The following is a 22,924-nucleotide window of genomic DNA, read 5'->3' as shown; positions in this document are numbered from 1 at the left end:
ACAGGGATCAAACCCTGAAAACGTGAAGTCCCACAGTGGGACAAATATAAAAAGTAAAAAAAAGTGGGGAGTTTTTTTATAATAAAAAATTTTGTTTAAAGTAAAAGTAAAAAAAAAAAAGAAAAAAAAGGGGTCCTTTCCCCAAAATAAAGTTGTAAAAAATAGGGAAAATATGAAAAGTAGACATATTAGGTATTGCCACGTCCGTATCGACCGGTGAACACTGTAAGGCTGGGTTCACACGGGCGTCCCGGGTGCATTGCGGCAAACCCGCGCGAGTAGGTACCCAATTGCAGTCAATTTTGACTGCGATTGCGTTCCGTAGTTCAGTTTTTATCACGCGGGTGCAATACGTTTTGCACCCGCATAAAAAAAATAACTGAATGTGGTACCCAGACCCAAACGTCTTCACTGAAGTTCAGGTTTGGTGTTGTGTAGATGTAATTATTTTCCCTTATAACATGGTTATAAGGGAAAATAATAGCTCTTTAATACAGAATGCTTAGTACAAGGTCAATTGAGGGTTAAAAAAAAAAAAATTAACTCACCTCCTCCAATTGATCGCTTAGCTGCCGGTCTCCTGTTTTTTCTTCAGGACCTGTCAAAGGACCTGTGGTGACATCACTGAGCTCATCACGGTCACGGTGGGGAGTTGGGGAAACTCCCCACCTAACAATGTCACCAGGTACTAGGCCGTAGGCAGGGAAAAGGGAGCTGGTCACCTCCTAAAGCTTCCCTAAAATTGCCCTAGACTCCTGGCTGTATGAGCCGCCTTCAAAGGTAAGGGGGCTCATACCCACGAACCTAAAGGTCTAGGAATCCCTGCATCGCCCTCAACATAGTGACAGGGCAGAGACCTCCTGTTCATCCATCACCACGGATGAAAGGCGTCTCCAGCGGCCCAGTAGCAGACAGGGAGAAAGACAATGCAGCAACTGCACGGCAGGTAAGAACACAATGTAACAGAACATCAAACACTTACCTGCCGCAGCAAAGATGGAATAACCACACAACAACAACCTGGACCCCCATGCGGACACCGAAGCAAGGTGGCTCCAGGCAAGGCTGCTAATGTCTTTAGGTTCAGAAGACGAACAGGGGAAATGTCTAGCAGACATGCTGGACACAACATCAACAGACCAGACATGTAACAACGCCCAAGACATAACAACCAAATCCCAAATCAAACCCACACCAAACAGACACATAAAGATGGGTGGAGACATGGAGAAGACATAGGGATGACATTGCTAAAAAGACCTTGATGTCCAACAAGGTGGCCCTCAATGACTGGGCAGATGGCATAGCCACAGAAAGGAGCATAGCTTCCAGCCCAAAGCAAGGCTAGAGCACAACTAACCTCCATGCAACAAGCCTAGGCTAAATAGCTCCAAGAGACCACACCCTGATCCACACCTAGTCAGGAAATTAACCCCACACTCACCAAACAGCAGGAAGAATCGTGATAAACGCACAATATAGAGCATGCTGCGATTTTCACGCAACGCACAAGTGATGCGTGAAAATCACCGCTCATGTGCACAGCCCTATAGAAGTGAATGTGTTCGGATTCAGTGCGGGTGCAATGCGTTCACCTCACGCATTGCACCCGCGTGGAAATCTCGCCCGTGTGAACTCAGCTTAAAGAAGATAAAATAAAAACGGTGTCAAAAAAGCAATTTTTTGTCACCTTACATCACAAAAAGCGTAATAGAAAGCGATCAAAAAGTCACATGCGCCCCAAAATAGTGCCAATCAAACAGTCATCTCATCTAGCAAAAATGATACCCTAGCTAAGACAATAGCCTAAAAAATAAAAAAAAACTATGGCTCTCAGACTATGGTGACACTAAAACATGATTTTTTTTTTGGTTTCAAAAATGATATTGTGTAAAACTTAAATAAAAAAAAGTATACATATTAGGTATTGCCACGTCCGTAACGACCTGCTCTATAAAAATATCACATGACCTAACCCCTCAGGTGAACACCATACAAAAAGTAAAATAAAAACGGTGTAAAAAAAGCCATTTTTTTCACCTTACATCACAAAAAGTGTAATACCAAGCAATCAAAAAGTCATACGCACCCCAATCAAACAGCTATCTCATCCTGCAAAAAATTAGCACCTTCCTAGGACAATCGCCCAAAAAAAAAAAAAAAAACGCTCTCAGAATATGGAGACACTAAAACATGATTTTTCTGTTTAAAAAATGATGGTGTAAAACTTAAATAAAATTAAAAAAAGTTGACATATTAGGTATCTCTGCGTCCGTATCGACCGGTTCTATAGAAGTATCACATGACCTAACCCCTCAGGTGAACACCGTCAAAAAAATAAAATAAACAGTGTGTCAAAAAAGCAATTTTTTTTCACCTTACATCACAAAAAGTGTAATACCAAGTGATAAAAAATTCATATGCACCCTAAAATATTACCAATCAAATAGTCATCTCATACCGAAAAAAATGAGCCCCTACATGGTCGCCCCCAAAAAAAACTATGGCTTTCAGAATAAGGAGACACTAAAAAATAATTTATTTTTTCAAAAATGCTTTATTATGTAAAACTGAATCAAACCAAAAGAAGTAGTCCTATTTGGTATTGTCGCGTCCGTAACAACCTGCTCTATAAAAATACCACATGATCTAACCTGTCTGATGAACATTGTAAACAACAAAATATACAAACTGTGCCAAAACAGCTATTTTTTGTTACCTTGCCTCACAAAAAGTGTAATATAGAGCAACCAAAAATCATATGTACCCTAAAATGCTTAAAATTATCCCAGTGAAATCTGCCTTCCAAAAACCATATGGCATTCCTTTCCTTCTGCGCCCTGCTGTGTGCCCTTACATCAGTTTACGACCACATATGGGCAGTTTCTGTAAACTACAGAATCGGGGCAATAAATATTGAGTTTTGTTTGGCTGTTAACCCTTGCTTTGTTACCGAAAAAAATGTATTAAAATGGAAATTCTGCCAAAAAAGTGGAATTCGGAAATTTCATCTCCATTTTCCATTAATTCTTGTGGAGCACCTAAAGGGTTAACAAAGTTTGTAAAATCAGTTTTGAATACCTTGAGGGGTGTAGTTTCTAAAATGGGGTGATTTTATAGGTGGTTTCTATTATGTAAGCTTCACAAAGTGACTTCAGACCTGAACTGGTGGGTTTTGGAAATTTTTCTTTTATTTTAAGATTTGCTTCTCAACTTCTACGCCTTCGAACGGCCCAAAAAATTTTAATGTAATTTTCAAAATGATCCAAACATGAAGTAGACATATGGGGAATGTAAAGTAATAACAATTTTTGGAAGTATTACTATGTATTGAAGAAGTAGAGAAATTGAAATTTGCTAATTTTTCCAAATTTTTTGTAAATTTTGTAATTTTATAAAAATGAAATATTTTGACAACATTTTTTGCCACTGTCATGAAGTACAATCTCAGAATGTCCTGTCAGATAAGTAAAAGCGTTTTAAAGTTGTTACCACATAAAGTGACACATGTCAGATTTTCAAAATTCGGCTGCGTCCTGAAGGTGAAAAATGGCTGTTTGGTTAAATTGAACCAAAACGTGATTCAAATTATAAGAAACTAATCTTAAATTCACCAGTTATTATCCCAGTCACTGGGCAATCAATTTGCCATGCCCTTCGTTCGTTCCGAAGAGCATGTATTCTTAAACCATGTTTTAAGTAATCCATCTTTGATATATCAACAAAAACCCATACCCCATACAATCAAATAATAGCAATACCAGAAGGAAGAAGGCTACCATTAATCAATATGAGAGGTCAATAAATTATTGTATGTTGAATTAATAATAAAAAATTATGAATATGATATGAATATGTCCTATATAAATTATAATGCTATTCTCCATATTGCGATAAGCTAAAAATAATACAATAATATAGTATAAAATAATAATATAAAATACCAAAGAATATTGGATTAGCATTAATTTTATTACAATAAGCTGGAAATATGATGCAAACTAATTGCGGTAAGCAATACATATAATAATATATTACAAAAGGCTACGAGCCCAATAGATGCTCAGGCTCACTATCTAATTCAATATCAAATAGGCTGCCGATCAGATAAATGATAGCGAGTCTCGCTTAGACCCCAATGTGCTCACCTATTGGAATCAGCTGGAATAGATGGGGATAACATGGTGTCCTCATTTTATATTACAGTGTATGCTTTCCCCTTTAGGTTTATCTGCTCCGGTACCAAGAGGCAGGAAGGGGAAGAAGGTGAAGAGTCAAGCTAGCACTTTCGACATTCACAAGGCTGAGTGGTTGCGAAAGTATAACCCAGAACATCTACTGCAAGACGATGGGTATAAAAAGCACTTAAAGCATCACTGCAACAAGTGAGAGATTGCTCCGGCCTTGTCTTTTGGTCTCCTCTGAGGCCATTTCAATAGAAGTCTAATGTGATCCTTCTGTTTTTCAGGGTGTTACTTAGAGTGAGAATGTTGTACTATCTCAAGCAAGAAGTGATTGGGGACCATCACAAAAGCGTTCTTGAAGGAGTGGATGCCAGGTACAGTGAAGTTCTCACAGGTTTTGTTCTCTGGTGTAGTATTCTGTAGGCATATAGCAGGAATGGCCAACCTGCGGCTCTCCAGCTGTTGTAAAACTACAACTCCCACCATGCCCTGCTGTAGTCTGATAGCTGTAGGCAGTCTGGGCATGCTGGGAGTTGTAGTTTTGCAACAGCTGGAGAGCCACAAGTTGGCCATCCCTGGCATATAGACTCCTCTCCTTCTGTGGTTTTGATGTTTTAGTATTTTTTTTTGTTTTTTTTTTAAGTGAAATTGATTTATGGATTCCTGAGCCTGATCACTCAGAGTTACCAGTGAATTGGTGGGACACGGATGCAGACAAGTCGCTTTTGATTGGAGTATACAAGCACGGTGAGTAGAGAAAAACGCCTGCCGCTCGGTAGGTGCTCAACCCCCAAAACCAGCACCACCGTGGCTTTACGGAATTGTGAGAAGCTGGTAAAACAAACGTGGCCCAGTCCTGGATCATAAATGTTTGCGGTTTCATTTTCTTCCGTTCACATAGCCAAATGAGGTATTTTTCTTTTGTAGGATAAGTTGTACTTTCTAATGGCACCATTTTATATTGCATATGATATAGTAGGAAGCTGGAAAAAATTACAGATAGGGTGAAATTGGAAAATAAAACACAATTCCATTATAGATTTATGGGTTCCGTTTTTATAGCGTACCCTATATGGCAAAACTAACCTGTTCCCTTTATATTTCGGGTAAGTATGATTACAGCAATACCACGTTTGTATAGTTTTTGTTGTGTTTTAATACTTTAGAAAAACTTTGGAAAAAATTTTTTTTTAGTTTTTTTTTCATCATTAGGGATGAGCGAATTGACTTTGTTTCAATACTGTACAGAGCGAGCGCTCCTTACAGTATTAGAATGTATTGGCGATGAAATAGATTTATACTGTAAAAAAACATTTCCCGAACTCCCGAGTTAAAATCAATTTATAAAGTTATTACGCGAAGTCTCACGAGACTTTGCAAAGTTATAACTTCGGCTCATCGGAGCCAATACATTCTAATACTGTACGGAGCGCTCGCTCCGTACAGTATTGAAACAAAGTTTTATGCGAATCGACTTCGGATGTTTCATCTGTAGTCAATTTGCTTATCCCTAATCATCATCATATTCTGACCTCCATAACTTTTTTGTAGTTATGTCTGTGGAGCTGTGTGAGGACTGATCTGTAGTTTTTGGAGTGTGTACAACTTTTTTATTTTTTTTATTTTTTGGGGATTGGTGAAGCGATGAAAAAAACGCGAATTGGTCATTTAATTTTTTTATTTTTTTTCATTACAGCATTCACTGTAGCAGATAAATACATTTATATTTTAATAGTGCAGTGCAAATGATCTGCATCTCTTGATTATTATTATTATTCTGGGAAAAGAGGGTGATTTGAATTATTTTTTAATTTTTTATTTTTTAACCTCATTAAAGTCCCCTTAGGGGACTTGAACATGCGATCTGCAGATCACTTCTCTCATAGACTGCAATGAATTGCCATTGCAGTCTATGGAAAATTCAGTACATTCTTTTTGAGCCCTTATCACGTCTGACTTGGCAGGTAACAGACGTGCGGCGCAGAAGGGAGGGGGAGAGGGAGGAGTGGTGGCTGCTAACCCGTACGCCGATCACGTGCCTCATCCCTGGCATACCCTGAAATATGCACTAGGTAGTGAATAGGGCGGTGGGAGCACTAGTCCTCACCACTGACACCTAGGGTAACAATAGGGAAAGGACAAACAACACAAACGCAATCAACAATCCCCGAAGGGAGACAACAACAACAGGAGTGAACCGGAGATCCAACAGCTCCAGTTCCAACAGCTCCACAGCAACAGTTGTCCACCTGAGGTCAGAATAGAAGATCTGGAAGGAAGGTCTATATCTGGCAACAAGGGAAGCAGAAAGGGAGAATATATAGTAGCTGGGAGTGGCTGACAGAGAACAGCTGAAAGGAAACGTTACAGATTCCTAAATGGGACAAAAAGGATCACAACCCTAAGCAGGAAAAACTGGACCGGAATCCATTCTCACCATTAGGTCATGGAGCAATCCCTTGAGAAACTGATCGCGTAGCCACCCGCTGCGACCTTCTGACCCCAAGGCACAACAGGGTCAGCGATAGGTCGTGACACCCTCTTGACAGCTCTATAGGAATGTATTGCTGTATTGCAAATTTTTATTGCGAATATCGCCACTTCGAGAATTCGCGAGTATTTAGAATATAGTGCTATATATTTGTATTCGCGAATAGTGTTGAATATTCTAATCGCGATTTTATCGCAAATATTTTACATTGCCGATTTTCGCAATCAAGTAAACAATGACTGGAGATCACGAACTCTCTCGAATTTGCTAATTTATGGCGAATATTCGGCCAAAAATTTGCGAATTCGAATATTTTCCTATGCCACTCATCACTACAGGTTACTACAAGGAACCGATGGCTCCTGCCATGACCATGGGGGGAAGGGGGGAGCCATTCACTCACCGGGAGCGCAGCACTCCCAGGGAAAGCCTCCTCAGATACCGTGGTCAAAATTGAAAACTGGCATCTGAGGGGTTAAATGTCTGCGAGCGGCGTTATCGCTGATCGTAGACATTATACCTGGGGGTTTGCTGCGTTGAAACAGCAGAAACTCAATGGCTAGGCTGCTCATTCTGCCCTGGAGTGTGTGCAATCTTTAACGTGCGGACATCCGCCATGCATGTTTCCTGAAAGGGTTAAAGGCATTCAATAAAAAAAAATAATAAAAAATTGCCAAAAATGTGAAATACTCCCAAGTCCTCACCGATCCAGCACAGATGCTCCAGGAGTCCTCCGCCAGTCTTTGTGTACAAGCTGTCAGCGAGGATGTGCCCTTGCTACACATATCCCCTTCAGTCAGTGGTCTCAGCAGACACATGCCGTACCGCTGGCAGCACCAAAGAGTATGGCACGTGACCACTGAGGCCACTAACTGGCACATCATCGCTGGCAGCTTGTAAGCAGATACTGGCAGGGTAGGGGGACACGAGCCTCTGTGTTGAGTCAACATGGGCTTGAACATGTGAGTTGTGGGATTTTATAACATTTGCCGCATTGTTTTTCTCTTTTTTAATTATGTAGATATCACCGCTTTATGTAACCTTTGCAGGAACTAAAAAAAAATTATTTTTTTTCCAGGGTATGAAAAATACAACACGATCCGGGCAGACCCAGCCTTTTGTTTTCTTGAACGAGCTGGAAAGCCAGACGAAAAAGCTGTTGCTGCGGAACAGAGAGCGAATGATTACATGGATGGGTAGGTTACAGGACCCACCTGGGTCACTATGGGACATCTCTTCCTGAAAGCTTATGTTCTAATAATCTTTCATCATCTTTATTTCCGACAGTGATGTCGAAGATCCGGAGTACAAGCCTGCCCCTGCATTGTTCAAAGACGACATGGAAGTAAGCAAGAAAAATGTTTGAGTAAAAGGCATTGTGACACACGGAGAACTCCTGTGCAGCTGCTCCACTCCTTAAAGGGTGGCTCCGAACCCAGACATATCCCCTTCTTCACCCAGTCAGCTCCTCTGAGATGAGCATTTCCTGCTCCGATGCTCTGTATCGTGCAGGGCAGGGGCTGTTTGTATGTATTTGTTACACTGCTAGGCAGAGGCTTCCTGTTTCCAGTGACGTCACCAGCACTAGCCTGTTTTACAGCTCTAAAGCCTGCCCATTAGTGCCGGTGACATACCGCCGGCAGAGGCTTCCGCCTAGCAGTGAGCCTGGATCTAAGGAAACAATCCCTTTTAAAGGTGTTTTCCAGGATTTTGGCCCTTTTTCATTAAACCCTATAGCTGTGATGGCTAACATCCACCACTCCAGCTGTGGTAAAACTACAACTCCCAAGATGTACACTTACTTGGCTTTTCTCAGAACTTCATAGAAATATATGGAGCATGCTGGGAGTCGTAGTTTCACCACAACTGGAGTGCCGGAGGTTCGCCATCACTGGCCTATAGCTTGTGATCCCTAATGCGAGAATCATACTCTCCTGCACTCCGCCACACTATTCCGGTTCCCTGGCTCCGTTCGGTGATCTTCCAGTCCACAGTCAGGGTTAGATGTGCTGCTGCAGCCAATGAAAGGCCTCAGCAGTGACGTGTCCCCAAGCAACACAACACATCTCTGCCCACTTATGTGGACCTGCCAAAGCTAAAGTCAATCATTGGCTGCAGCAGCACATTTGATTATGGCAGTAAATAGGACAAGGGCTGGAAGATCGCTGAACTGAACCAGGGAGCAGCGACTAAGATTCTTTCATAAGATACCACATGGGCTAATTAATAATGTCCAAAATCTTAATGTCATATTCTCAGATGAGCAGGTGGCACTCGAGTGGTCTGGTTACTTTTGTAGTCTACAATGGAGATGGCGTCATGCAAGTGGCCGCTTTGGATCAACAAGGGGTTTATGTAATGCCCATTCTCCCAATTGTTGGGGGCCCAGATTTGGAATCTCCACCTATTAGCGTTTATATAGCATGTTCTGTGGATATGCCATATATGCTTGTGACAGAAATATCTATGTGGACTAGAAAGAGCTGAGTAAGGACGCACATACTGTCACAATTCAATGCTGAAACTATGATACAATTCGGTGCACTTTTGGGGTTTCCAGGGCTTAAGTATTGATGAACTTTCCTTGGGGTAGGTCATCAGTATCAAATCGGCGATGGTCTGATTCCTAGTGCCCCTGCTGATCAGCTGATTGAAGGGGCAGCAGCGCTAAGACAATGTTTGGAACATGTTCCGATTTGAAGTAAAACCTCATGTCTGTGTCCACATACCAAACGGCTGCCACTGTGTGTGGCCTCCCCCTTCAAAATCCTGTGCGGCAGCTAGCATGTTCCATAAGACCCACTTACAGAATAGTATTAAAAATATAACTTTTAGCTTTAATGGATTCTCTCTTGTTTCCTTCGTGCAGGATGATGCATCCTCTCCTGGTGACTTGGTGATAGCAGACGGAGGTAAGAAACTGGTGTCTGGATTTCCACCAAAGTTCATGACAAGCTGTAACCCAAATATCCATCTACTCACCATCCCTAGGTGAAGTTCCACCTCTGAAGTCACTTTCAAAGCATACCTGAGTTTTAAAAAAAGTTAGCATAATGGCTGTGCTTCTTTGTACAATCATAACTGTGGTGAAAACAAGCCTTTTTTGGGTTTCCCTAATGTTTTTCAGCCATATTATTCCCTGTTTCAGCTGCACAGCTAGATGCATCTCTCTCACAAGCAGAGGGCATATACCTTCTGTGAAATCTGCCAGCACTGTACTGCTGTAACTTTCTTTCTATTACTTCTTGTTATGTTTGTTTTCAGCTCCGGTGCAGCTAAGATAAGGAAGGGGAAATCACACTTACAGAAAGGCAGAAGGCTCCTGTGATGTTCAGAAGCAGTGTAGAAGCAGTTATCAGACTCAGGATCTCAGCTAGCTCTGACATGCCCCCACTCACTCTCAGCTCTCTTCTGTGTCTCTGTTACCAGGGGCAGTCAGTGAACTGCAAATTAAGTGGAAGTGAGACCCCTAGTGGCCATGACTTTACAGGTTTTCTATTTTTTAACATTACTCTTTTTCTTTTATGTGACTCTTGAAGAAAATGCAGTGGAATTAAATACATAGCAGATTTTGAGAATTGCGCTGTTTTGCTGCAGTGGAGAGGTTATAGGAGCTGGGAAGGAAAGGAAATCTCTAATAACATGATTATAGCTGTTTGTGCAGCTCTATAATCAGTTATTGAAAATGGCGCTATTGGTGGAGCTTCATTATCTGCTTTGTTGCTCAGGTATAAAAACTCTGAAATCTCTCATGTTTGAACAGATGGGCAGGTGCTCGAAGGAGACAAAAGCTACTGGCCCACCCAGTCGGCACTCACCACCCGTCTACGTCGACTTATAACAACATTCCAGCGCACTTCCAAATTTCGGCAGGTTCAACAGATCCCACCCATGTTCCCGGTTCATGCGACGGTGACGCAAGCCCCTTATGAAGAGGTTTCTTTGAATCCAAAAGTAGCCGCAAAAATTGAAAGGCAACAAAGGTTGGTGGAATATTACATTTCTTCATTTTCTCTTTCAATCCATATTTATGGGACAGGACACTAAGAGATACCGTGGCTTTATGGTCATGGCAGAATGTTCTGGGACACCCACTATCCTGAGAATGAAAGGGACATAGCACTGATTTAGCCTTGCAACCCCTTTAAGTTTTCCCAGCATAGCGGTGCTCCCAGCCACCCAGTTGTACAGGGAAATGCGTCGCAAGGTAGAAGAGGCATTATGCCAGCCCTTCAGCCCCTTCCGTCTTAAGATCGATAGGGTTCCAGGAAGTGATGGCATATCATAGCAATGTGTCACCTCTTCATAAGATGGCAAAACCCATTTAAAGGGATTCTCTTGGCCTGTACCTAAAAAGTCTCTTCCAGAAAACATGTGGACAGAAGACCGTTTGAGCAGTGCTTGCCCTTCCATCAATTTTGTGATCCTGCCTGGAATCACGTGACTACCCGACTGGCTGCGGGCTCTTCCTCAGACATCATGGTCGAATGTGCTCTTCTTTCTTAATGTTCAGCTGTATGATGCAGATGTAGCTGAACAGGTAGAAGGAGGAGCACATCTGGTCGTTACATCAGAGAAAGAACCCGCATCTCGACGGAGTGATGGAAGGGTAAGTACTGCTTAAAGAGTCTTCTGTCCATGGGTTAAATAGGGGTTGCCCCATCTCGCCATTACTAAGACGAGATGAGACTAAGCGCAGACCAACAGGTGGCCAGGAATCAGCGGAGTTGGCTGGTGTTCTGCTGGTTAAGTAGCTCCCAGGTGGTTGGCGCTTAGTCCCATCTCGCCTTGGTAATGGCGAGATGGGACAACCCCTTTTAGTTATAGGCCTGTAGAACCTTGTCTCATCTCAAACGTTGGTGTAGAACAGCGCGTCAGAAGTGAAGGAGAACGCAGCGCACATGCATGGTTGCCCTCCACTCCTTTCTATGGGAGTGTCGGAAATAGCCAAGCGGCAGGCTCTGCTTCTTCTCTTTAGGTGCACCTATCTGACATTGGAGGCATATCATAGCAATGGGCCTCAAATGTTTGAGGTTAGACAACCCCCTTAAGGTTTGTTTCTATTTAGCATTTTACAGCACATTTTATTTTTGGAGAAAGCTGGATCAGATCCCAGAGGTGTAGATTGTCAAAAAATAAACTGCACTGTAAAATGAAGACTAGACAGGACCTGAGGGTATTATGAATATTAAATGTTTCTTGTCTTGTGTTCGAGACATAGCAGATGATGCTATTGGTGGGGGTCTGCAAGCCAAGACCTCTCTGTACTGAATGCAAAACCTGAGACTCCTACATTTTTGCAAAAATTGGGAAAATATATACTGCGTATATGTACAGATTGTAATTTAGCAGCTCCTTTTTTAACGTTTGAATGAAGCTGCTGAAGATCACATAGCACCTTTGGCTCCACCACTGTACTTGGGAGATCTGAGGATTGTTAGTAGACTTGCATTATAGTCTACCAGGTATCTTAACTTTTTCTGGATGGGTGCAACAGGAGCTAAAAGTACTTTATTAGCTTCATTCTAAGGAACGGTGGAGGTTTCAGAGCCCAGGCCTCAGTGATATAAGCTTCTAACGTGTCTCTGTAACAGTGGAGGAACCCTTTAAATTGGTCTCTGAGTCACTTCTTAGGTACCAGGAAGGCAAATTCACATTCAGGCCCTTCTGTCTCCTCCAAATCCTAGATCCAAATTCGTATTTTTGAGATTGAATCAATGACAGAAGTTGTGTGGTTACCAGTTGCTTCCATCATTGTACGTACATTCTCTTCTAGATGGACTCGAAGGGAGGAAGCTGACTTTTACCGCGTAGTTTCAACTTTCGGAGTGGTGTTTGATCCAGGAAGAGGACAGTTTGATTGGACCAAGTTTCGAGCTATGGCAAGACTCCACAAGAAGACAGATGAGAGCCTCGAGAAGTACCTTTATGCCTTTATTGCCATGTGCCGAAGGGTGTGCCGATTGCCGTCTAAGGAAGGTGTGTTTATAGCGCAACCTCTGCAGAGATGTGTGCTGGGATTTTTCTGAAGATTACTTTAAAGGAATCAGGCACCGGCCTCTCGCAGTAGCGCCACAGCCTTCTTACAGATTTTCCTAGGCCATGTGGCAACATGTTCATCGGTCACGTGGCCTAGGCTCAGCTCAGCCCCATAGAAGTGAATGGGGCTGAGCGCGATACCAAGCACCGCCACTATACAATGTACAGCGCTGTGCTTGAGGAGCACGGAGAAGGCTGCGGCGCTCACAGGAGCGCCAGTTCCTTCTCAAACAGCTGATCGGCGGGGATCCCGGGTATCGGACCTCACCCATCAGATACTGATTTACTATCCTGAGCATAGGTCATCAGTATTAAAGTCATGGAAAACCCTTTTAAATCAATTTTTTGGCAATTATTTATAATTTTCCATGTCTCTTTATTTAAAAAAAAATCCTGTAATTTTCACATGGCCCGCTATGCCTATAGAGACACATTTTCAGAAGTCCTCTTATTTTCATCACAGGCAGGATTACAATGACTAGTGACAACTATATATAGATAACACGGGATCCACTCTTCACAGTAGGTGATGGTCAGAGCTTATCTACTGCCCCTCCTTGTAGAGTGACCTCTGCACAGGTCACAGAGCATGCCGAGAAAACTCTCCTATTTTTTTTTATCTATGGCCTCTGCATCTGCTGTAAAGCACATCTGTAAACGGCAGCTCAGCCAAGATGGCCGCCCCGAAAATCCGTAACGGAAAATAGAACAAAAAAAATAACACTCAGAAGATAAAAACTGATTCGAATGTGTCACTATCTGGCTTTTAATTGATTGCTTTCAGAGTGTTTAATAGGGATTTCCGAGTTCAGGATATCGATGGCCTATCCTGAGGATAGGCAGTCCATATCAGAACGGTGGTGGTCTGACTGTCAGCACCAGCTGTTTAAAGGCATCTTTCAGCTACGGTATCTTGTACCCATCGCTTCTAAGTGGATGGCGTGTGGGTAGACAGCCCAATGTAAAGTATATACTTAATCACCAGTCCGCAAAAAACTGCTGCAGGTCCGAGGAGTGTTGCGGGGTACACTTTCAAAGAATGTACATAAAAAGGTTCGGACCGCGCGTATCATAAATATACGGTATAAAACAGGTTATTTTCTCTTTCTCCCTTCAAAAAGGTACCGAGGTCTGCAGATCTCCTATTGGTGGATATCCTGCAACTTACAAAAGAATACAATAGGGTAGATCCGTATGGTTGTGCTGCCCTGTGATGCACAGAATGTACTTACACGGCACTCCCCACCGATCAGCTGTTTGAAGAGGCCATGGCGAGCACTGCATTCGCTTCACTGCACGCTCTCCAACTTGTAGCCGCAGTGCTGTGTAAATACAGGTGCTCTTTCCGCTGACTTGCATGGGACAAGCAGTGTCAGTTACTGCTCTGCTGCTACAAGTTAGAAAGAGTGCAGTGAAGAGGACGCGGCGCTCACACGAGAACCGCGCGGCATCTTCAAACAGCTGATCGGTGGGCGTCCCAGGAGTATACTAGCGCTGCACAACCCCTTTAATCAGTGCACTGTATATCTTCCTTGAGTCAGGTAATTAGGTGTCTCGCCATTTCTTACAATGAAGGTAGATCCGTAAAAGGATGGATTATTACCGCTGTTGAATCTGGTAATAGACATAGAGATTTCTCACCAAAGGATCAATTATTGTCATTGTGTTGATGACAGATTGCGAGGGTTTAGCAGATCTGTTGAGTGACTGCACGGAGGTGAGGTGGGGGGTTATATTGGGGTTGTACTATTTGTTTTCTACAGTTTTTTCCCTTTTTTTCTGTCTTAAAAATCCAATAAAAATTTCTGATTAAAAAAAAAAAAAAAGGACCATCCCCTGAGAAGAAAATGTATTAAAAGGTTGATTACAAGTACCAACTGCAGGAGAAAAAAAATGAACATGTAACATCATTCATTGGAATTCACCCAGTTTATTAAAGGGATTGTCCAAGAGCAGTGATGGCCAGTTCGCCGTGTTCGCCCGCGAACACATGCGAGCTGCCATCTTAACTGATCAGTCCAGCGATGCACAGGTAAGTCCTTACCTGTGCCTGTGCGCGAGTCGGTCTGAAATGAAATGCGGTCACCGGGAGCAGGCAGTTCTGAGAACAGCCGCCGGGGGCCTTCATCGGGCTGTTCCCGGAACTGCCTGCACCCAGAGACCGCATTTCATTTCAGACCGGCTCGCGCACAGGCACAGGTAAGGACCTACCTGTGCATCGCCGGACTTGTCAGTTAAGATGGCAGCTCGCATGTGCGAACAAGGCGAACTGGCCATCACTGTTCAAGAGTAGAAAAAAAGGTCTGGATTTTTTCAGAATCGGTGCCAGTCTTATCCAGGGACTGTCTGGCATTGCAGCTAATCCTTATTCACTTGCCTATTTGCAGGGGTAAATTTCTGGGAAAAATATATGAAACTTAGCACATCTTACATCTGCTGGCATCAAAAGCTAATTTAAATATCTTTCCCAGAAACCCAGAGAAGTATTTCCTGGCCTGCAACTCTCTGCACACGTACTAGGCATAGTAGGTGCTCTCTGTAATGAGAGAGAATATCCCCCAGACAACGTATATATTTGGCCAAGAAACCCACAGTAGCATACTAGTGTCTCTCTCTCAGATGTTAAAATCCAAAGTTTTGGGGAAATTCAGTACGAATGAGGTTTGTTCAGAATAGATTCGTTCATCCTCAGTCCTCTCTATTGACTGGAGTGAGAAAAATGCGGAAAGCACACGGAAGGGATCTCTGGTTTGCGGACCGAAATATGAGACGTTCATGTGGATGAGGCCTTAATTGTATATTTTTATTTTTTTTTCTTATTATTTTTTGGGTGTTCTATATTTTCATGTTTTTCATTGTTTATAATTAACAATTGTTTTTCTTATCAGACCTAGTGAACCCATCCATCTCCATCCAGCCAATCACAGAGGAGAGAGCCTCCAGAACCTTGTATCGCATTGAGCTTTTGAGGAAAATTCGGGAGCAGGCAATCCACCACCCTCAGTTGTTTGAGCGCCTTAAGCTCTGCCAACCAAGCCCAGATTTACCGGTGTGGTGGGAATGTGGCAAACATGATCGGGATTTGTTGATCGGAGCTGCTAAGCATGGAGTAAGCAGAACAGATTATCACATTCTGCGGGATCCAGAACTTTCTTTTATGACATCTCAGAAAAACTATAACCAGAATAAAGGGACCCCTTCTACCCCACTCTCAGCGCCACAAAACCAGCTGCTATTGTCTGCATCCCCTCTTACCCCTCAGTCTCGGACTCAAGAACTAAAATGGAGCCCTAACTATGAGATCAAAGTGAAAGATGAGGATGGAAAAGACGAAACACCTTTACCTGCTGTAGAGTCTTTGAAACTGAAGGTTGAGGCAGTAAGTCTCAGTAATGGCCCATTGCCGCTACCTGGAGAGCATAAACCAGTACTTAAGCCTGAGGCAGACAGGCGCATGGTGGCAGCGAGGACTGAGCCGCTAACACCTAATCTAACTTCCAAGAAGCCGAGAATCCGCAAGCGTGGGTCCAACTCCACTTCAGACTCTGATTCTGACTCAAACCGATCTTCTTGCTCATCCAGATCTTCCTCTTCATCATCATCCTCCTCCTCCTCCTGCTCACGCTCAGGATCCAGCTCTTCCTCCTCTTCTTCCTCTTCATGTTCATCGTCATCATCGTCGTCTTCCTCCTCTTCTTCATCTTCGTCTTCATCTGAGGACAGTGACAGCGACGATGGGGATGGACAAAAATGTGGTAGGTTATATGCTCGAATGTTATCATTGTTATGTTCTTGACTGGGACTTTTCCAGTTCCTAGCGTGTTCTCCTGTGTAGACAGGAGGTCTGACTCACAAATGTAGCGAAGTTCATGTGAACAATAGGCTTACATCATTGATCAGATCCCTGCCCACCAACCTCCACCCTCCTCGTTTCCCTGTATGTCCATGTATAGAGTACTGCTGAAGATATAATTTATGTGTTATCTAAGGGATCGTAAGTACAATGATGTAATACGTGAGTCCAAAAATATTCATCTGCAGAGTAGAGTTGTTGCGATACCAAATTTTTGATTCGGTTTCGATACCATGAAAAAGTATTGCGATATTCGATACCACGCGAAAAAAATAAACAAAAAAAGCCACGTGCATTCCTCATTTTTAAAAATGGCGAATCGCGCAGTTTTTATTTTATTTTTTCTGTTCCGGCATTCACCACCTAGATTTTTTTTTTATATTTTAATAGTTTGGACTTTTCTGACGTGGCGATGTAATATGTTTATTTATATATTTTATATGTGAAATTGGGAAAAGGGGGGTGATTTATACTTCATATTTTAGTGTTTTTTTTTTTTTCACTTTTTATTTAATAACTATTTCCCCCCTTAGGGGCTAGAACCTGGGATCTTTCATCCCTTTTCCTATTCACCCTGATAGATCTCTATCAGGGTGAATAGGACTCCACACTGTCCCTGATGCTGTGTGCTTTGTGCACACAGCATCAGGGATGTTACCATGGCAACCAGGGCTTCTGTAGCGTCCTGGCTGCCATGGTAACCGATCGGAGCCCCAGGCTTACACAGCTGGGGCTCCGATCAGAAGCTGCCACTGCACCACCAATGAGGGGGAGTGGAGAGGTCCCTGTGGCCACTGCCACCAATGATTTTAATACTGGAGGGTTGAGAGGGGCCGGCGCACTGTGCCACCAATGATTTTAATGGGATGGGGGGATTGAGGGGGGGGGGGGGGCACACTGCACCACCAATGATTTTACCCCTTTATACAGGAGGCGGGTACTAGCAGATCAGCGGCAGTTAACTGCCGCTGATCGCAGCTCCCTGTCAGGGGCAGGGTGCCGGCAATGCGATTCTGCTGCCGGCACCCGCCTCCTGTATGTGTTAAAGACTGACTACTGTATATGAGTCCAGACTTTCACTATTAGGCCACACAGAGCGGCGCCCAGCGATGTCTCAGCACTCACCATTTAGTCCTGGGCGCCGCTCCGTTCGCCCGCAGTGCCCCATTACTGTCTCCTCTCCTGCTCCACATGCTGCTGATTACTATCGGAGCGATGGGAGGAGACATCAGCTTCACTAGTGGGCGTTCCTTCTCCCTGGCTGTAGCGCTGTCCAATCGCAGCGCAGGGAAAAGGAACGCCCACTAGTGAAGCTGATGTCTCCTCCCATCGCTCCGATAGTAATCCTATCATTGGTGGCGCAGTGCGCCCGCCCCTCCTCCGCCTAGGGTTGGACGATATCAAAAATATTCCCACAATAACGATATTAAGAAATTTATCGCGATAACGATATATATCGCGATAAATGCCCATTTAGAAGAAAAAAACACTTGGGGCCACAAGGAGACGTTATACTGTATGGGGGCAGCCACAAGGAGACGTTATACTGTATGGGGTAGCCACAAGGAGACGTTACACTGTATGGGGGGCAACAAGAAGACGTTACACTGTATGGGGCAGCCACAAGGAGACGTTATACTGTATGGGGGGCAGCCACAAGGAGACGTTACACTGTATGGGGGCAGCTACAAGGAGACGTTATACTGTATGGGGGGCAGCCACAAGGAGACGTTATACTGTATGGGGGGCAGCCACAAGGAGACGTTATACTGTATGGGGGCAGACGGGCAGTTCCCCAGCCTCTGATCAGCCCCCCCAGCCTCTCCCTCTTATCAGCCCCCTCTGGTAACCCCCCCCCCTAGTATTAATCATTGGTGGCAGTGGCCACAGGGTCCCCCTCCCCATCATTGGTGGCAGTGGGCAGTGCACCCCCCCCCCCCCAGTATTAATCATTGGTGGCAGTGGCCACAGGGTGCCCCTCCCATCATTGGTGGCAGTGGGCCCCCCCCCCTCCCCAGTATTAATCATTGGAGGCCACAGGGTCTTCCCCCCGATCATCGGTGGCAGTCGGCCCCCCCTCCTCCCTCCCCAGAATTAATCATTGGAGGCCACAGGGTCGTCCCCCCATCATTGGTGGATGTGGGCAGTGCCCCCCTCCTCCCTCCCTCCCCAGTATTAATCATTGAGGCCACAGGGTCGTCCCCCCATCATTGGTGGCAGTGGGCCCCCCCTCCTCTCTCCCTCCCCAGTATTTATCATTGGAGGCCACAGGGTCGTCGTCCTCCTCCTCCCCCCATCATTGGTGGCAGTTTGCAGTTCCGATCGGAGTCCCAGCAGTGTAATGCTGGGGCTCCGATCGGTTACCATGGTAGCCAGGACGCTACTGAAGCCCTGGCTGCCATGGTATGTTAGTGAGCAGCATTATACTCACGTGCGTCGTGGCCGCCGGGCGCTCCTTCTTCTCATAGGTCTGTGCGGCGCATTGCTAATGCTATAAGCCTTAGCAATGCGCCGCACAGACAGAAGAAGGAGCGACCGGCGGCCACGACGCACGTGAGTATAATGCTGCTCACTAACATACCATGGCAGCCAGGGCTTCAGTAGCGTCCTGGCTACCATGGTAACCGATCGGAGCCCCAGCATTACACTGCTGGGACTCCGATCGGAACTGCAAACTGCCACCAATGATGGGGGGAGGAGGAGGACGACGACCCTGTGGCCTCCAATGATTAATACTGGGGAGGGAGAGAGGAGGGGGGGCCCACTGCCACCAATGATGGGGGGACGACCCTGTGGCCTCAATGATTAATACTGGGGAGGGAGGGAGGAGGGGGGCACTGCCCACATTCCCGGCACCCGACCTCTGAGAGGACGCTGTGATCACCTGAGGGGTTAATTGCGCGGATCACAGCGTCCTCTCAGAGGTCGGGTGCAGGAAATGCGAGTGACAGAATTCCTTCCCTCCCCCACGCCGGCCGAACTGCTAAGAGCGCCGCCGCAAGCGGCCAGCAGGTATCGGGGACATTTGCACGAGTAGAAGTACTCTGCAAATGTCCCGTATCGGTTCATGCTGGGGCGGGCGGCCGCAGATTTAGAAGCGGTCAGCGTACATGACCGCTCCTATGACGTCACGAAATACCGCGGTATTTACAAAACGGCGATATCGCCATATCGCCGTTTTTTTAATACCGCGGTATATCGTGATACCGGTATATCGCTCAACCCTACCTCCGCCCCTCTCTTCTCATTGCCGCCCCTCCTCCACCCCCTCTCTTCTCATTGCCGCCCCTCCTCCGCCCCCTCTCTTCTCATTGCCGCCCCTCCTCCGCCCCTCTCTTCTCATTGGTGGCAGCGGCAGCAGCACAGGGGGAGGGAGGACAGCTTCCTTCTCCCCTGTGCTACTGAGGGAACATGAGCGCGCTGACAGCAGCGAGCTCATGTTCAGAGATACTAGACTGCGCAAGAGCGCAGCCCAGTATCGAAAAAACGGAAATCCCGGTATCGTATCGATACCGGGACAAAAGTATCGATTGGGTATCGAAATTTCGATACCCGCAACAACCCTACTGCAGAGTTATAACATTCTCCCTTCCTCGATTCACATTGCTGTCTGTACTATCTGTGGTGCTGTGTGAAGAATCTCCAGTGTATTTCTATGAGCTGTAGCCCCACGTTGCTTTCCCCTGCCTCCTGCTTTTAAGAGCTGCAGCTAGAAGCATATCACAAGGGTTCGATTGCAATTTGAGTTAGGGGACAGCAGTTCGGTGTCGCTGATCTATCACACAACAGCTCCATCATTTAAAGAAGCACTCCAGGTTTTTTATTTTTTTTATTTTACATATATTGCAAACTCACCACTGATTTTCTAGTAGTGTAATTTGTTACACTCTAACTCGGTTACATCCATACATTTCGAAACTTTTCATTATGGGAACCTGGTCATGTGACCTAAAATCTGACCACCAGCCCAGTGCTTGAAACAGGAACTCGGTCTCTCCATGTGGCTGACTTCCTGTGAACTACAGGATAACATCACCAATCAAGTCCCTGTTGGCAGTGTTCAGGCCCCTCCCTCCATGTTTTTCTGTATAGCCCTGTATTCTATTAAGGATATAATGTCTGCCCTATCTAACAGACCGGGAGTACAGATCATATATATATTTATAGTAGGTGCGGGTATAATTTCAGTTATATAACCCTCCACTGCCTGTACTATCTGTGTGTGCCAACTCTCCAGTGTAGTTATATTAGATGTAGCTTCACACTGGTCTCCCTGCCTTCTGTATGTAAAAGCTGACAGGGGAGTGAGATGAGAGGGCGGACAGGCTGCAGTGTGAGGGGACAGCAGCTGTCACTGATCTGTCATGGCTGCCCTTACACAGGACTCAGAGCAGCGCAATGTGGTGACACACCACTCGGCATGATGGGAAATGTAGGATTCCTTAAGAAAACCAAATCTGAGGGGAAGAAGGAACCAAGATAGCAGACAGCCTACAAATGACACATCAAATAAAACAGCTTTACAGAAGAAATATAGAAGAGCCTCTGTCCTATATGGCCTATCCTGCACTATATAGTCCTGGAGTGCTTCTTGTATTGAAAGGACTGCATTGCTTGCCCATTTGGCTCCTTTTGTCCATGCTCAGGGGTGGTCACCCCGTGGGTTATAGTGTGCAGATTGTTTGTCTCCTGTGGACAAGTTTAGCGGTTGGCATGGATCCCAGGTGTCAGACATCTACAGATCATGCATTTAGGGGATATATACTCATAAATGCACATGGCGGAAAGGGGTTAAGTCTTTATATTTGTTCCCACTTTCTTTTTTTGTAATCTTGCCGGTTTCTTCCCCCAACAGAACGAGTGTCCCATGTGAAGGCCTATGATGAAGAAAGTGTGGCCTCGATGAGCACGCTGCAGGACGAAACTCAGGACAGCTTCCAGCTCGATAATGGAACCCCAAACTCCAACTGTCTTTTACAAGGAGGATATATGTTTGCTGCTGCCCATTGGCCTAAGGTGACTGATATATTACGTTGCTGGCGTTTTTGGCAAATCTAGGCTAATAATGGGCAACATGATTCTCATTATCTCATATCGCAATGCAAGCACTGTAAGTCCGGAGTCTATTTATGAGCCATAGGCCTCCTGTGCTTCCTGCTGCTCTCTAAGCTCAGTAACGGGGAGAAGACTGTCAATCTGCGGCTGGAGGCTTAAAGGGTTATTCTCATCTCAGACAATGGGGGCATGTCGCTAGGATATGCGCCCATTGTCTCATAGCCGCTGGGACCTGCACTTATATCGGGAACAGAGCCCCGCAAAGTGGTCGGGGCCCATAGAAGTGAATGGGAACAGTGACCGGTCATGCGCGGTCCACTCCCTTTCACTTCTATGGGGAGAGCGCTTGGTGGTGGCCGGACCAGAGTCACTTTGCGGGGCTCCATTCCCGATATACCCACACCTATAAGTGAGATGAGGCAACCCCTTTAATTAATAAAATCATGAGTTATTGAAGTTTTTACACCAGGAGAGGGTCTGTTATAAAGCTGGAGTCGGATAGCGCACTGTTCCAATAGGTAATGGTTAGAGATCACCTCCTCCCCCTCCCTGCGCAGTGATTTGTCCACTAAACTCTCTCAGATCATTGAGCCTTTTAGCAAATTCTGATGTAACGCTGATTGTGTTATTGTATTTGGCTTGCCATAATTCATTCAATGTTTAAATCCTCTCTGAATTATTCGTGCAGGATCGAGTGATAATCAACAGGCTGGACAGCATTTGCCAGGTAGTATTGAAAGGGAAATGGCCCACCACACGAAGGAATTATGATGGCACCAGTGTGGCGTCCTTCTATACCACCAAACTACTGGATAGTCCTGGGGCTGCCACCGAGTACAGCGACCCAGGAACACAGCCCCCCACTTGCATTGCCATCAAGGAAGAAAGCAACCAATCGCAGCAGATGCCAAAGGTGAAGAAGCATGTACAAGAAAAGGAGTTTACAGTGAAAATCAATGACGTATGTTTCTTTTTTCTTGCCCTGGGACCTGGTTGCTGTGTGCAGCATGCTCATATTCAAGTTGGCTGGCTGCTCTTTCTTCCTATTTAACACCTATTTTTCGAGGCGGATCTTGCAAATTTTTTAATTTTTATTTTTTTTGCCAGTTGCGCTTTGGACTTGCCAAATATTAATATAAATATATGCAAAAAGTAAAGCTATTTCCCCAGCTCATTTGGATCTGTGGGTAATTTTGCGCTTTTGTAAGGTGTTTTTTTATTGCACTGCCTTAATTTTAAAAGATTTTTTTGTGTTTTTCGCTAATACATTTGGCTGTATTTTTGGTGTGCACATCCACATGC

General features: G+C 44.8%; 1 protein-coding gene across 4 annotated transcripts in view; it reads left to right on the top strand.

The window, feature by feature from the left end:
* The window catches only part of CHD9 (chromodomain helicase DNA binding protein 9), a 144,047-nt gene that overhangs the window by 109,944 nt on the left and 11,179 nt on the right, over positions 1-22,924 (top strand). For 3 of the 4 annotated variants that reach the window (XM_040409718.1, XM_040409722.1, XM_040409720.1), the window contains 11 exons: positions 4,226-4,385; positions 4,469-4,558; positions 4,828-4,931; positions 7,754-7,871; positions 7,963-8,020; positions 9,545-9,587; positions 10,439-10,658; positions 12,452-12,654; positions 15,603-16,469; positions 21,423-21,583; positions 22,311-22,583. In XM_040409718.1, the coding sequence (XP_040265652.1) occupies positions 4,226-4,385; positions 4,469-4,558; positions 4,828-4,931; positions 7,754-7,871; positions 7,963-8,020; positions 9,545-9,587; positions 10,439-10,658; positions 12,452-12,654; positions 15,603-16,469; positions 21,423-21,583; positions 22,311-22,583 (2,297 nt within the window). The remainder of the gene's footprint in view (positions 1-4,225; positions 4,386-4,468; positions 4,559-4,827; positions 4,932-7,753; positions 7,872-7,962; positions 8,021-9,544; positions 9,588-10,438; positions 10,659-12,451; positions 12,655-15,602; positions 16,470-21,422; positions 21,584-22,310; positions 22,584-22,924) is intronic. The other variant, XM_040409719.1, reaches the window with a different exon arrangement.

The sequence above is a fragment of the Bufo bufo genome, chromosome 10 (genome assembly GCF_905171765.1).
Source record: "Bufo bufo chromosome 10, aBufBuf1.1, whole genome shotgun sequence".
Classification (NCBI taxonomy): domain Eukaryota; kingdom Metazoa; phylum Chordata; class Amphibia; order Anura; family Bufonidae; genus Bufo; species Bufo bufo.
The sequence above is the reverse complement of the archived record's forward strand: the minus strand, read 5'-3'. Positions and strand labels throughout refer to the sequence as shown.